This window comes from Gymnoscopelus braueri, assembly GCF_963280865.1.
Source record: "Gymnoscopelus braueri genome assembly, chromosome: 13".
In the NCBI taxonomy this organism is placed as follows: Eukaryota; Metazoa; Chordata; class Actinopteri; order Myctophiformes; family Myctophidae; genus Gymnoscopelus; species Gymnoscopelus braueri.
Window position 1 is genome coordinate 46,736,434 of NC_137615.1, and position 12,782 is coordinate 46,749,215.

At 42.2% G+C, this 12,782-nt stretch overlaps 1 protein-coding gene across 1 annotated transcript; it reads left to right on the forward strand.

Moving 5' to 3' along the window:
- Positions 1-9,818: 9,818 nt before the first annotated feature.
- LOC308098335 (fructose-bisphosphate aldolase A-like) lies at positions 9,819-11,099 on the forward strand. Its single transcript, XM_080446644.1, has one exon. It carries the CDS (start codon positions 9,883-9,885, stop codon positions 10,972-10,974), a length of 1,092 nt encoding a protein of 363 aa, XP_080302770.1. The 5' UTR covers positions 9,819-9,882; the 3' UTR covers positions 10,975-11,099.
- Positions 11,100-12,782: the final 1,683 nt, after the last annotated feature.

A 12,782-nucleotide genomic window follows, 5' to 3' on the forward strand; every position in this document is an offset into this window, starting at 1 on the left:
AAACAAAGGCATCATTTCAAGATCAGAATGGGAAACAATCGACCTTAACTTGGCAATGTTCCTGAGATGGAAAAAACAAGTGCGGGTCACCAATTTTATGTGCGTGTCCAGGTGCATGGCCTGATCAAAAATTACCCCAAGGTTCCTGAGATTGGGGCTAACATTATTTTTGAGGGACCGATACAATTAGCCACCCTGGATGCAACACCATCAGAGGCCACAATGAGCACCTCGGTTTTGGCCTCATTCAACTGGAGGAAGTTACTTGCTAACCAGGCCTTAATGGCAGACAGACACTCATTTAAAACAGCAAGGTTAGAATTAAAATCGTCAGGGCAGTCAGGGTTAAAAGAGCAATACAGCTGGATGCCATCCGCGTAAAGGTGGTAGGAGATGCCTTTAAAATAATTTAAAATGTGTCCTAGCGGGAGCAAATACAGTGCGAATAAAATTGGACCAAGTACCGAGCCTTGGGGGACCCCACAGGAAAGGGGGACAGACTTAGACACATGAGGGCCGATTGCGACTGAGAAATATCTACCTGAGAGATAGGATTTAAACCATTTAAGTGCACTCCCTGTGACACCCACCCAATTTCTGAGCCTGTCTGTAATGATGTTTTGATCCACAGTGTCGAACGCAACACTGAGGTCCAATAAAACTAAAATAGAGCATTTACCAGAGTCGGCAGACATCAGTAGATCATTTGACACTTTTAAGAGTGCAGTTTCTGTGGAGTGTTTTTGGCGAAAGCCGGACTGGAATTTATCAAAAATGTGGTGTTCATTTAAAAAAGCTATACGCTGATTGGCAACAATTTTTTCTAAAATTTTGGACATAAAAGTTAACTTGGAGATGGGCCGATAGTTACTTGGTAACGAGGCGTCCAGGCTTGGCTTTTTTAAGAGCGGCTGAACGATTGCCTGTTTAAAATAGGCGGGGACCTGTCCAGAAACCAGCGAAATGTTTATGATGGAAAGCAGACAGGGACCAATAGCGCTGAAAACGTCCTTTAACAGAGAAGTTGGGATGATGTCTAAGGGGCTAGAGGAGGTTTTTGTGCTGCTCACTAGTTCTGATAGGTCATGGAGGGTAATGGGTGAAAAGGAATTAAGAGTAAACTGGCGGTTTGGAGATAATGGTTGGTTTGAGGTGGAGGGTGTAATACCTGCCCTGACACTGGCAACCTTATTGACAAAAAAAAGGTGAAGGTAGAGGCTGCTGCTTTGTCTCCCTGTGGGTAGGCCTGGCACAGTTACAATTATTTGAGATAATCACAATTATTTGGCATAATCGTAAGAATTATGTATAAAATCATCTGTTAAAACTTTTTGAAAATAGACGATCTACAGTACAGGCTCACAATGCATCGTGATGTGATGCGTTGTGAACCTGTAGATCGGCTATTTTCCCAATTTTTGAAAATGTTTGAAATTGTCAAATCATATACGAATATATGGCCTGCTTTGGCAAATAATTTAACAAATGATACCAGTCATTGTCAGTCATGTCTTTGTATATTTAACTTATTTGTCATACAGTATATATCTGTCCCATGTCATTTTCTTTACAAAGCCTAAAAGGCAAACAGAAATGTATTTGGAACATGGTACCTGTGATTCAGCCTGAACAGCACTGATCCTCGCTGCTCCATTCACAAGCTGCTGTGGAATCTCATTCAAGCTAACCTCGTCTACAGTGTCTCCCCTTGCCTCTGCACTGGGCAGGCAGCCTACTAACAACAACCCCAGCAATGCCAACATGGTGTCTCCGTATCTGGATGCAGTCATTCTAAATCTCTTCTCTCAATTGTGTTCTGAGCTCTCTCTGTTGACCTGTTTAAATACATCCCTGCCACGTGCTTATTAATTGCTCTGTATCTAAACTTCCTTGTGTTCAGTGACTTATTATGATTTTATTTTGTTCTCTTCTTATTTCCTCCATAAAACAAGGCTTACCAGGACAAAGATCACAGCAGTTTTAGTGAGATGTTATTGTTTGGGACCAAACTGTTAGATGGACAAGTGGGGGCTTTTTAAGTATTTAAAAAGCTAAATGGAACATTCTCAAGAACACACGCACACACACACACACACACACACACACACACACACACACACACACACACACACACACACACACACACACACACAGACAGACAGACAGACAGACAGACAGACAGACAGACAGACAGACAGACAGACAGACAGACAGACAGACAGACAGACAGACAGACAGACAGACACACACACACACACACACACACACACACACTTTGTTATCTAAACCAGTGTTATCTAGACTTCTTAAACTTTATCTCACCTTTTTAATCTTGTGTGTACAGTACTTATTGACTGTTGATGCCTTTCTTTTTCTCTTCTTAGTTCCTCCATAAAACAGTGCATGCCAGGCCAAAGATCACACTTCAGAGCAGTCACAAAAACAAAACAACAGGAAGGAAGATTGAGTGTCCAACATAAATACTGTGGCATTCATTGAAATGTTAAAAGCCTGAATGTGAATGAGTTGCAACCTAGTTTTCAACCTTTACTTGTCAAGCTGTCAAGAATCAATACGTTTTTATTTGTCCAGTCCACTGCTGCTCTTAGATCCACTACAGTTTAAACTGGGACCACAAAGTACCCAGTTCTCATGTGTGGCTAACTTGAGGGGACGAAGTATAGAACCCTAGGGCAGGGGTCTTCAATGTTTTCAGGCCAAGGACCCCCTAGCTGAGAGAGAGATGAAGCAGGGACCCCCTCTATATTGTATAAAATTGTGTTTCAGTTTGAACTTTTTTGTTTACTTGGTCTGCTCTTTTTTCCCTCTACACCTATACATCTTTGCCAAATCAGCCGATCTACAAGCTCACAACGCCTCGCTTGTAGATCAGTAAATAGAGTTTGAGTGGTCAATGCTTAATTATCTCTACCAGGCCATAACATACGGGGCGGAAGATCGTATGTTCGCCCCCCTCCGTGTGTTTGTCTGACTGTGAGCAGCTATTGCTGGACCCATCAGTGTGAAACTTTGCACACACACTCGACACTCCCACTACTCTCTGTACTCGTGTGATGAACATGTACAGAATCATTTAGATGTGATTCAGCGCCACAGAGGCGCGGAGAGCGGTATTAAGGAGAGCTAGAGAGAGGAGTGGGAGAATCAAGAATCAAGAAACATCTCTGATAGAGTTAATCTTGATTGATCATAATTTGTCTAGTGTCCTAAACCTGCTTTAAATGTCAAATTAATATAATGGTGTTATATTGGCCTAATCCAGTCATGTTAAATGCTTCTATTCTCCTATTCTTCTGTCTCTTTATGCAAGGTCAAAGCAGCTGGCTACAGGCTTTCTGTGGCTATCTGTTGGCTCCTCAAGTTATGTCAATATGGGATGTTTTGAGAACACTTCGTATCGGTGCTCTTCTCCAATGCATAACCCTTCTTTCAGTGTCACGAAGTCACCACTGACCAGTGACCGGTCAGAGCCGAGGTCAACATGTTGTTTGAGACATGTGGACGCTGTTTGTCCAAAGATAAACTGTCACACCATCATCATCATCTTCATCATCTACCATCATCATCCTCATCTGACGACGACGTAATCATCACTCTCATCCAATCCAAGAAGTCCACCTTCGCCCGGAAACTCATCTATGTCACATCCTATGATGTCATTGTGGGATCGCTAAAGCGATCACACTACTGTTATTGTCAACACCGTTTTTTGACGGCTAACTAGTCCTTCATACTTTTAGCTACAAACTCCGTTCCAACTCTTCAACGTTCGGCCTACTCAGGACATGTCGGCTACCATTTGAATTTTTGAAATAATTTGTACTTTTAGAGATATTTCACTTTTTATTTCTAAAAAACTCCCATTCATTTCAATGGAGAAATTCATACTTTTAGATAGAAACTCCGTTCCAACTCTATAACGTTCAGCCTACTTAGGACATATTGGCTACCATTAGAATTTTTTGAAATAATTTGTACTTTTAGAGATATTTCACTTTTTAAATAGTAAAAATACTTAAAAGTTGATAAAAAGAGTAAAAATACTTAAAAGTTGTAAAAATTAGTAAAAGCTAATTTAAAGTAAATAAAGTGACTAAAAATACTTTAAAGTAAATACCTTGAGTAAAAATACTTAAGAGTACTTATATTGAGTAAAAATACTTAAAAGTACTCAAAATGAGTAAAAATACTTAAAAGTTGAAAAAAATAGTAAAAATACTTAAAAGTTGATAAAAACAGTAAAAATACTTAAAAGTTGTAAAAATTAGTAAAAGCTACTTTAAAGTAAATAAAGTGACAAAAAATACTTTAAAGTAAGTACCTTGATTAAAAATACTTAAGAGTACTTATACTGAGTAAAAATACTTAAAAGTACTCAACATGAGTAAAAATACTTAAAAGTTGAAAAAAATAGTAAAAATACTTAAAAGTTGTAAAAATTAGTAAAAAATACTTTAAAGTAAATAAAGTGACTAAAAATAATTTAAAGTAAATACCCTTTAGAACCTTTCAAACCTTTAGAACCTCTTAAACCTTTAGAACCTCTTAAACCTTTCAAACCTTTCAAACCTTTCAAACCTTTCAAACCTTTAGAACCTTTCAAACCTTTAGAACCTCTTAAACCTTTCAAACCTTTAGAACCTCTTAAACCTTTCAAACCTTTAGAACCTCTTAAACCTTTCAAACCTTTAGAACCTCTTAAACCTTTCAAACCTTTCAAACCTTTAGAACCATTCAAAGCTTTAGAACCTTTAGAACCTTTCAAACCTTTAGAACCTCTTAAACCTTTCAAACCTTTCAAACCTCTTAAACCTTTCAAACCTTTCAAACCTTTAGAACCTTTCAAAACTTTAGAACCTTTAAAACCTTTAAAACCTTTAAAACCTTTAAACCTTTCAAACCTTTAACTCTACTAACACTATCAATACTCAATACCATCAACATTCTTAGCGATCCCACACTGTTTCTTCAGGAACAGTACCTTCTAGTTGTTTATGTTACCCAACTGATAACGGGCCATTTAAAAGTCCAGTTTTGGCGTGCTATGTTGGAGAGATCCACGAACGATGATGCCTTCAATACCTGTGATACTGTAACCTTCCCAGTCTCTCTGTCTGAATATAATTATTATAACCAATGGCTGCCTGTCTCCGTGTCTGAATTTTCTTTGTCGCCTTTATGAAAGTGTCTGGTACTTTGTGTGGGTGATAAGGAAAAAACTGCTCCATCAATCTCCATTGTCATAATTGGTTTACAGGTGTAAATAAAGTGGGTAAAATTTTTGGGCAAGCTCCATCAATCTCCCTTTCTGAAAAAAACATGGAGGTTGGGCAAAAATGTTTCACCCAGCATCACAACGTGTTGTGAGCTTAATTGGAGATCTGCTATTTTTATGAGCTTTTTTAATCCCTTTTACAATAAAAAACTAAAACTAACATTGAAACTAATAAAGAAAACTAAACTAAAACTAAATAAAACTTAATAAAACAGAAACTAAACTACACTAGCAAACCTGCTTTAATAACGAATTAAAACCAAATTAAATTGAAAACATTATAAAAGTGAAAATTAAATAAAAACAAATGACAAATTCAAAACTATAATAACCTTGGAATGGACTGGGACAAACAAGACGATAATAGGTTGAGTAATAGTTTGGAACATTATCCTTTGGTTCTCCCCTTGGGGATGTTTTACAGTAGGCCTAAGTTGGATTTTTTTATAGCAGATTAAAAACATGGAAAGCTATGCAACGCAGCTGCAGCTAATACAATGACAGTTATGGGTGTGCAAATGTCCAATATCAGCATTTTATTCAAAAATAAAGTACCTTTAGGACACTTCCGTGTTCAGTTGTAGCAGATGTCCGGTCATTAGACAGTGAGCCCTGCACCAGGTAAATAGTTGATTACTTGTGACTGAGTTATGTCACATTTTTCTACTTTGTGTGCCAATGTGCAACCATACAGTATTTACACACCTAAATCTAACACACCTGTTGTGAATTTGATTAGCTGCAGCTACGTTGCTTAGTCACAGTGTACTAGAAGATCTGTCTTTTGCAGCCTGCCATGTTTTACCCTGCTGTTAAAAATAGCCAAGCAACAAGCTCACAACAAGTTGCAGTGCAACGCATTTGGGAGCTTGTAGATCTGGTATTTTCAATTGTTTTTGATAAATAAATAAAAACATTTTAGTAATGACATATATGGATGTCATTATAAAAATATGGATGTCAGGTTAAAAATGGTTCAAGGAAAGTGCTTGACAAATTCAGAGAGAAATAAATGTAACAAGTTTACAGTGACACAGGCTAACTTTGTCCATGTGCAACCTTTACCAAGACCCCCTGGTCACTTCATACTTCATATAGTGCCAGTTTACAAGTCAAGGATCAGCACACTGTGTGCTGGATAGGATTTCTAAGGGCAGGTTAGCAATATTGTCACATGCTCAGCTGTCCAGGCCTCTGTGTGTGTGTGTGTGTGTGTGTGTGTGTGTGTGTGTGTGTGTCAGTGGCGTAATTTACATAGGGTTGCTGGGTTATGTAAACCCATACGCGGGATTTCACCGCAAGAGGGCCCCCCTGCTTGCGAGGATTTATTTTTATTTTTTAGTTCCTTCATTTTGTTTTTAATATATAAAAATAGCCACCCATAACCCAAATAACCGCTAAAACCCGAAAAACGTGTGCTTGCGTGCCAGGGCCCTTTTGATCTGAAAACCCATGTGTAATAAGGTCTGTGTATGCCACTGGTGTGTGTGTGTGTGTGTGTGTGTGTGTGTGTGTGTGTGTGTGTGTGTGTGTGTGTGTGTGTGTGTGTGCGTGCGTGCGTGCGTGCGTGCGTGCGTGCGTGCGTGCGTGCGTGCGTGCGTGCGTGCGTGCGTGCGTGCGTGCGTGTGTCTGTGTCGTGTGTGTGTGTGTGTATGTGTGCGTGTGCGTGTGCGTGTGCGTGTGCGTGTGCGTGTGTGTGTGTGTGTGTGCGTTAAAACAGGCTGTGGAGTGCCATTAAATTTGTTCTTGCAATCAATGAGTGGATAAAGTGGTTGTGTGACTGTGCCCCACCCAATGTGTTTTCCCCAAACCCTGTCCAGGTTCATGCGGATGACATACAGCTAGCATCTCGGGAAGAGAGTGTTATTAAGAATGCTCTCTAGAACAGACTCATTTCTAGACTGGTCCGGTCTAGAGGCAAAACACTCAGTGTCAAGTGTACTGTTCTATACCAGAGACGTAGTGGTGGCAACCGTTGGTACAAATCTGAGGCTAAGGCTATCTATGTAGGATCCTACTGTACATACACGCTGAGGAAGGCTTGACGCCGAAACGCGCCCGTGTATGCTGTTGTCCGTGCTGCATATGAATTAAAAGTACCAGAAGGACTTTGGAGTGCTGGCTATTGCTTTATTTACTGTGAATCTTTGTGAGTCGTGCACCCGCAAACTGCACCATATACAGACTGAGAGTGCTCGTTGTTATTTTCTATTATGGCATGTACATTTGACCACAGCCTGGAAGAGGCATTCCTTAGAGGCACGTCTTAAGGATGCTATTGTACAGCTTGGTTACAAATGTTAACTGCTTGTGTTCATATTTGGAAGCCTCTGTAATGTCCATAAATCAGTTGTGAGAGGCCTGCAGATTGCAGGAATGCCCAAGCGAAGAGCTAAGGCATTGGCAAAATTCTGTTCAGTGTCTGTGATAATTGGCAGTCGCCATATATGGAGGAGGCGATGCTTCCTGTACACGTGATCTGTATCCTGAATACTTGTTATTGAGGTTTACCAAGTTTTTGCGTCTACTATTGTTTGTGTTCAAGAATTTCTTGTTAAATGTGAACGCAAATAAAGATGTTAAATGTGTGTGTGTGTGTGTGTGTGTGTGTGTGTGTGTGTGTGTGTGTGCGTGCGCGTGCGTGCGTGCGTGCGTGCGTGCGTGCGTGCGTGCGTGCGTGCGTGCGTGCGTGCGTGCGTGTCTCTCAATCTGTTGATGGTACTGGGATGCTCTTCATGGAATCCTTGTATACATTTGACACTGAATCAGCATGATAATACCCAATTAGCTGAACCTACAATTTTGATTATATATTTTTTCAATACTAAATTCAGCCAAATAAATGCACATTACTTAATTGCACAAGTATGTTATATGTATATGGTTTAATTATATATGCCCATACAAAAACCTAGCATAAAGAAAGAAAGAAAGATCTAGATTTTTTGGGGGGAGAAAATCTTTCTTTTCTGTATGTCGGACACCCTCCAGTCACTGTGAGACCATCCTTTACCATGCTTTCTGAGTCCTAGACGACCTTCAAGCTCTTTTCTCTTTACACCTACCTGTCTGTACTTTGTTTCCATTCTTTTATACCTATTTTACCTCTTTGCAACAATCCCCCACATCCTCCTTCCCATCCCAAATCTCTCTGTCTCCTCCCTGTGGCATCTGTGGTTCATTGGATCACTATTTGCCCTTTTGATGGCTGTCCACCGTCCCGTTACTCAATTCAATTCAATTCAATTCAATTTTATTAAAGTGTCAAATCACAACAAGTTGTCTTAAGACACTTTACATATAGAGCAGAGACCCGACAGAATGCCCACCCTGAGCAAGCAATTTTGCGACAGTGGCAACGAAAAACCCTTAACTGGAAGAAACGTCAGGCAGACCCTATAGGCTCTAGGGTGGGGGCCTTCTGCCTCGACCGTGTCGGGGGGAAAGAAGAGAGAGAGAGAGAGGGAGAGACAGAGGAGAGACAGAGAGAGATACAAGTAGTAACAATAACATTAGTAGCAAATATGATAGTGTAACAGTGGGACACAAACCCACACAACCAAAAGGGAGGACGAGAAGAGAGAGGACGAGAGGAGAGAGGGAGGGGATGTAAGTGAGGGGGGAGGTGGGGAGGGAGAGGGGAGAGGGGAGAGGGGATGACTATAGGGTGACTGAGTACTGAGAAACACTATACAATTAAAATTCATAATGTAGGTCAACAATCACCTGGCATCTGTCTACATCTATACACTTCGGCTATAGGCTATATCATAAAGAAAGGTTTTCAATCCAGTCTTAAATATACAGAGTGTGTCTGCTGAGTGTGACTGAGACTGGGAGAGGGTTCCACAGCTGAGGTGCCTGAAACTTAAATGCTCTGCCTCCTGTTCTAACCTTTTTGGGGTTTCCTGGAGCCTTAAGCATTTTTGCATACTGTGGACTCACTGGTGTTCTGGCTGGTTTATAGGGCTCGATGAGTTCTTTGAGATACACTGTTGCCTGTCCATTGAGAGCCTCGTATGTGAGGAGGAGAACCTTAAACTCTATTCTGTATTTAACCGGGAGCCAGTGCAAAGTGGCCAGTGAAGGAGTGATATGATCTCTTCTTCTGGTTCCTGTCAGTATGCGCGTAGCAGCATTCTGGACTAGCTGCAGGCTATTTAGGGACTTACTGTACTTGGGCAGCCTGATAATAAAGCGTTGCAATAGTCCAGCCTAGAAGTAACAAATGCGTGAACAAGTTTTTCTGCAGCATTTTGAGACAGAATGTGCCTAACTTTTGCAATATTACGCAGGTGAAAAAAGGCAGTCCTTGAAATTTGTTTTATGTGGGACTGAAAGGACATATCTTGGTCAAACGTAACTCCCAGAACTCCCAGTAACTCCAGCACAGTTTTTTTTAATGTTATGTCACAAGCCATCTCTGGTTGCGTCCTGTTCTTTTCTTAGCCGGGCAGCTGAAATGGGAGGGGTCACAATGGGAGGATAAATACAAGGGTCTGCGGGCCCAAGAGTTGTCGCGGACTGGAACCAGATCTTCACCTCCTCCAGCTTCTCCCAGCTCTCCTAAACCTCAAAGAGTCAGGATGCCTCACGCATACCCTTTCCTCACTCCTGAGCAGAAGAAGGAGCTCAGTGACATTGCTCACAAGATCGTCGCTCCCGGCAAGGGAATCCTCGCCGCAGATGAGTCTACCGGCAGCGTTGCCAAGCGCTTCCAGAGCATCAATGCTGAGAACACTGAGGAGAACAGGAGGCTGTACCGTCAGCTGCTCTTCACCGCTGATGAGCGCATGGAGCCCTGCATTGGTGGTGTCATCTTCTTCCACGAGACCATGTACCAGAAGACCGACGATGGCGTGCTCTTCCCCGAGTTCCTGAAGAAGAGAGGCATGGTTGTTGGAATCAAGGTTGACAAAGGTGTCGTCCCCCTGGCCGGAACCAACGACGAGACCACCACCCAGGGTCTTGATGGCCTGTATGAGCGTATGGCCCAGTACAAGAAGGACGGTGCAGATTTCGCCAAGTGGCGCTGTGTGCTGAAGATCACCCCCACCACCCCCTCCAATCTGGCCATCATTGAGAACGCCAACGTCCTGGCCCGCTATGCCAGCATCTGCCAGATGCACGGCATTGTCCCCATTGTTGAGCCTGAGGTCCTCTCCGACGGCGACCACGACCTGAAGCGCTGCCAGTATGTGACCGAGGTTGTCCTGGCCGCTGTGTACAAGGCCCTCTCTGACCACCACGTCTACCTGGAGGGCACCCTGCTCAAGCCCAACATGGTCACCGCCGGACACGCCTGCTCTCACATGTACACCAACGAGGAGATCGCCATGGCAACTGTCACTGCCCTGCGCCGCACCGTGCCCCCCGCAGTCCCCGGCATCACCTTCCTGTCTGGTGGCCAGAGTGAGGAGCAGGCGTCCATCAACCTGAACGCCATGAACAAATGCCCTCTGCACAGGCCATGGGCCATTACTTTCTCCTACGGCCGTGCCCTGCAGGCCTCTGCCCTCAAAGCATGGGGTGGCAAGAAGGAGAATGGTAAAGCCTGCCAGGAGGAGTTCATGAAGAGAGCGCTGGCTAACAGCCTGGCCTGCGTCGGCAAATATGCCGCTGCTGGAGCCAGCGCCGCCGGCGGAGAGTCACTGTACGTGGCTAACCACGCTTATTAAGCATGGACACTGGCCAGTTCTCTTTCTACGATCTTCACCATCCCAGCACCACAGAAACAACCACGCCTTTCTAGGCTCTGCCTATGAAGATCTCTCTCTTTCTCTCTCTCTCTCTGTTTCTTGACAACAGCACTCTTTGCAGCCCGTCTGTGAGAAGTGAGAAAAAAAATATGCAAAAGCCTCTTCTTTAGGTTGCTGTCGAAGGGATTCTGCAAAACATTCTGCCTCCATTCCCTCACTGTATATTTGTAAAGCACCTTTTTTCAGGTGAAACGTTTTCCACATGATGTTTTTGTTCCTTGGACTGTTTCCACCAAGTCTGGTATATATGTTTATACTGGTGCCATGGAATACAATTCTAAAGTATCACAAAAAAATTAGAAAATAAAACAAAGTTGGATTTTTGCACATTGCTCTGATTTAACTGCTGTTAACTAACTGCTGTGTTAACTGCTGGAAAATAAAACTAATTTAGTTTGAACCTTGGATTCCGCCTGTTTATCCTGCACTGCCGTCTGCCGCCCACACTAATCCACTAATGGGACCTTTGATTGATTGATTGAAATTTTTATTAGGCAAAAGAATGTAAAACAACACAGTTACATTTATAATGCTTTTGTCTAAAAGGTCCGGCCAAAAAAGTCCTTGCGGACTTGTTTCCGTTGGGGTCCTTGAGTTAATTTCATAGACATAAACCTCCCATGTCTTAACAGTATATACACAATATCTATTGTTCACTGCATTAGAAACACCAATGTGCTACTGCTGATCGCCTACTTCCACATGATGCCGCATGCCAACCTGAAAGCAGGGACAGCACAGAAAAGAAAGTAGGCTACTTCCCAGTTCATGTGATAGTGGAATAGCTGCAGATGGAAGAACAAGTCCTCAAGCTGCTTTCAAGTTTTTACTGGGAGTGACTCATACAATACTACACTTCTGACTCAGCTATTCACCAGATCAGAGCAGATGTGAATCCCTGCATCCTGCATGAACACTGAAATAAATACTCTAACCACATTAGGCTACATTATGCAAAAAAAATCTCTTTACCACAGATGTGCATCTATTAGACTGTGAGTGGCTTTGTTGCAGGTCTGGGTCTATAGAGATATGGAAATAAATGGGGCTCGCTTGTATTGTGTCTGTGTGTGTGTGTGTGTGTGTGTGTGTGTGTGTGTGTGTGTGTGTGTGTGTGTGTGTGTGTGTGTGTGTGTGTGTGTGTGTGCGTGTGCGTGTGTGCGTGCGTGCGTGCTGTGTGCGACACTGGTCAATTCAGAATGAAAACCAGGCTTTTCACAGGTACAGGAGGAAAGCCTGGTGATGCTATATAGGGTAGGCAGTGTTTTATATATTTATTATTTTACAATTCTGCCCCTTTAACGATTATAGATACATATTTATATTGTATTATTATTACTGTCATTAACATAATTAATTCAGTATTATTTATTTATGATGATGCAGTAATCCAGGGAGTCATACTACATACTCCGGTACAGTAGGTGGCGGTATGCATCTAAAAGCAATGGTTGCAACCCGTCTAGCTCTGGTCCATAGCGTTAGAAGGAGTTCTCCTTGATGCTATTCTCGTCTTTAGTAAAAATAAATAATACACTTTCGCTACTCACCAAAAAAAATACGGTTTTAAGATATTGAAAGCCTACTCTCCTTAGTGGGAACACTCGGAGCCCCCCACGGCCCCACCTCACGTCCAAAATACACTTTTTGACCAAACTGTAAAAATCCACTGGATGGATTTTTTTAAAAGTTATTCTACTGCACCCCCTACAGATCTTGTCAATAGA

What these genes read in the sequence shown, in the direction of transcription:
- LOC308098335 (XM_080446644.1), top strand. Translation starts at nt 9,883, where the DNA reads ATGCCTCACGCATACCCTTTCCTCACTCCTGAGCAGAAGAAGGAGCTC.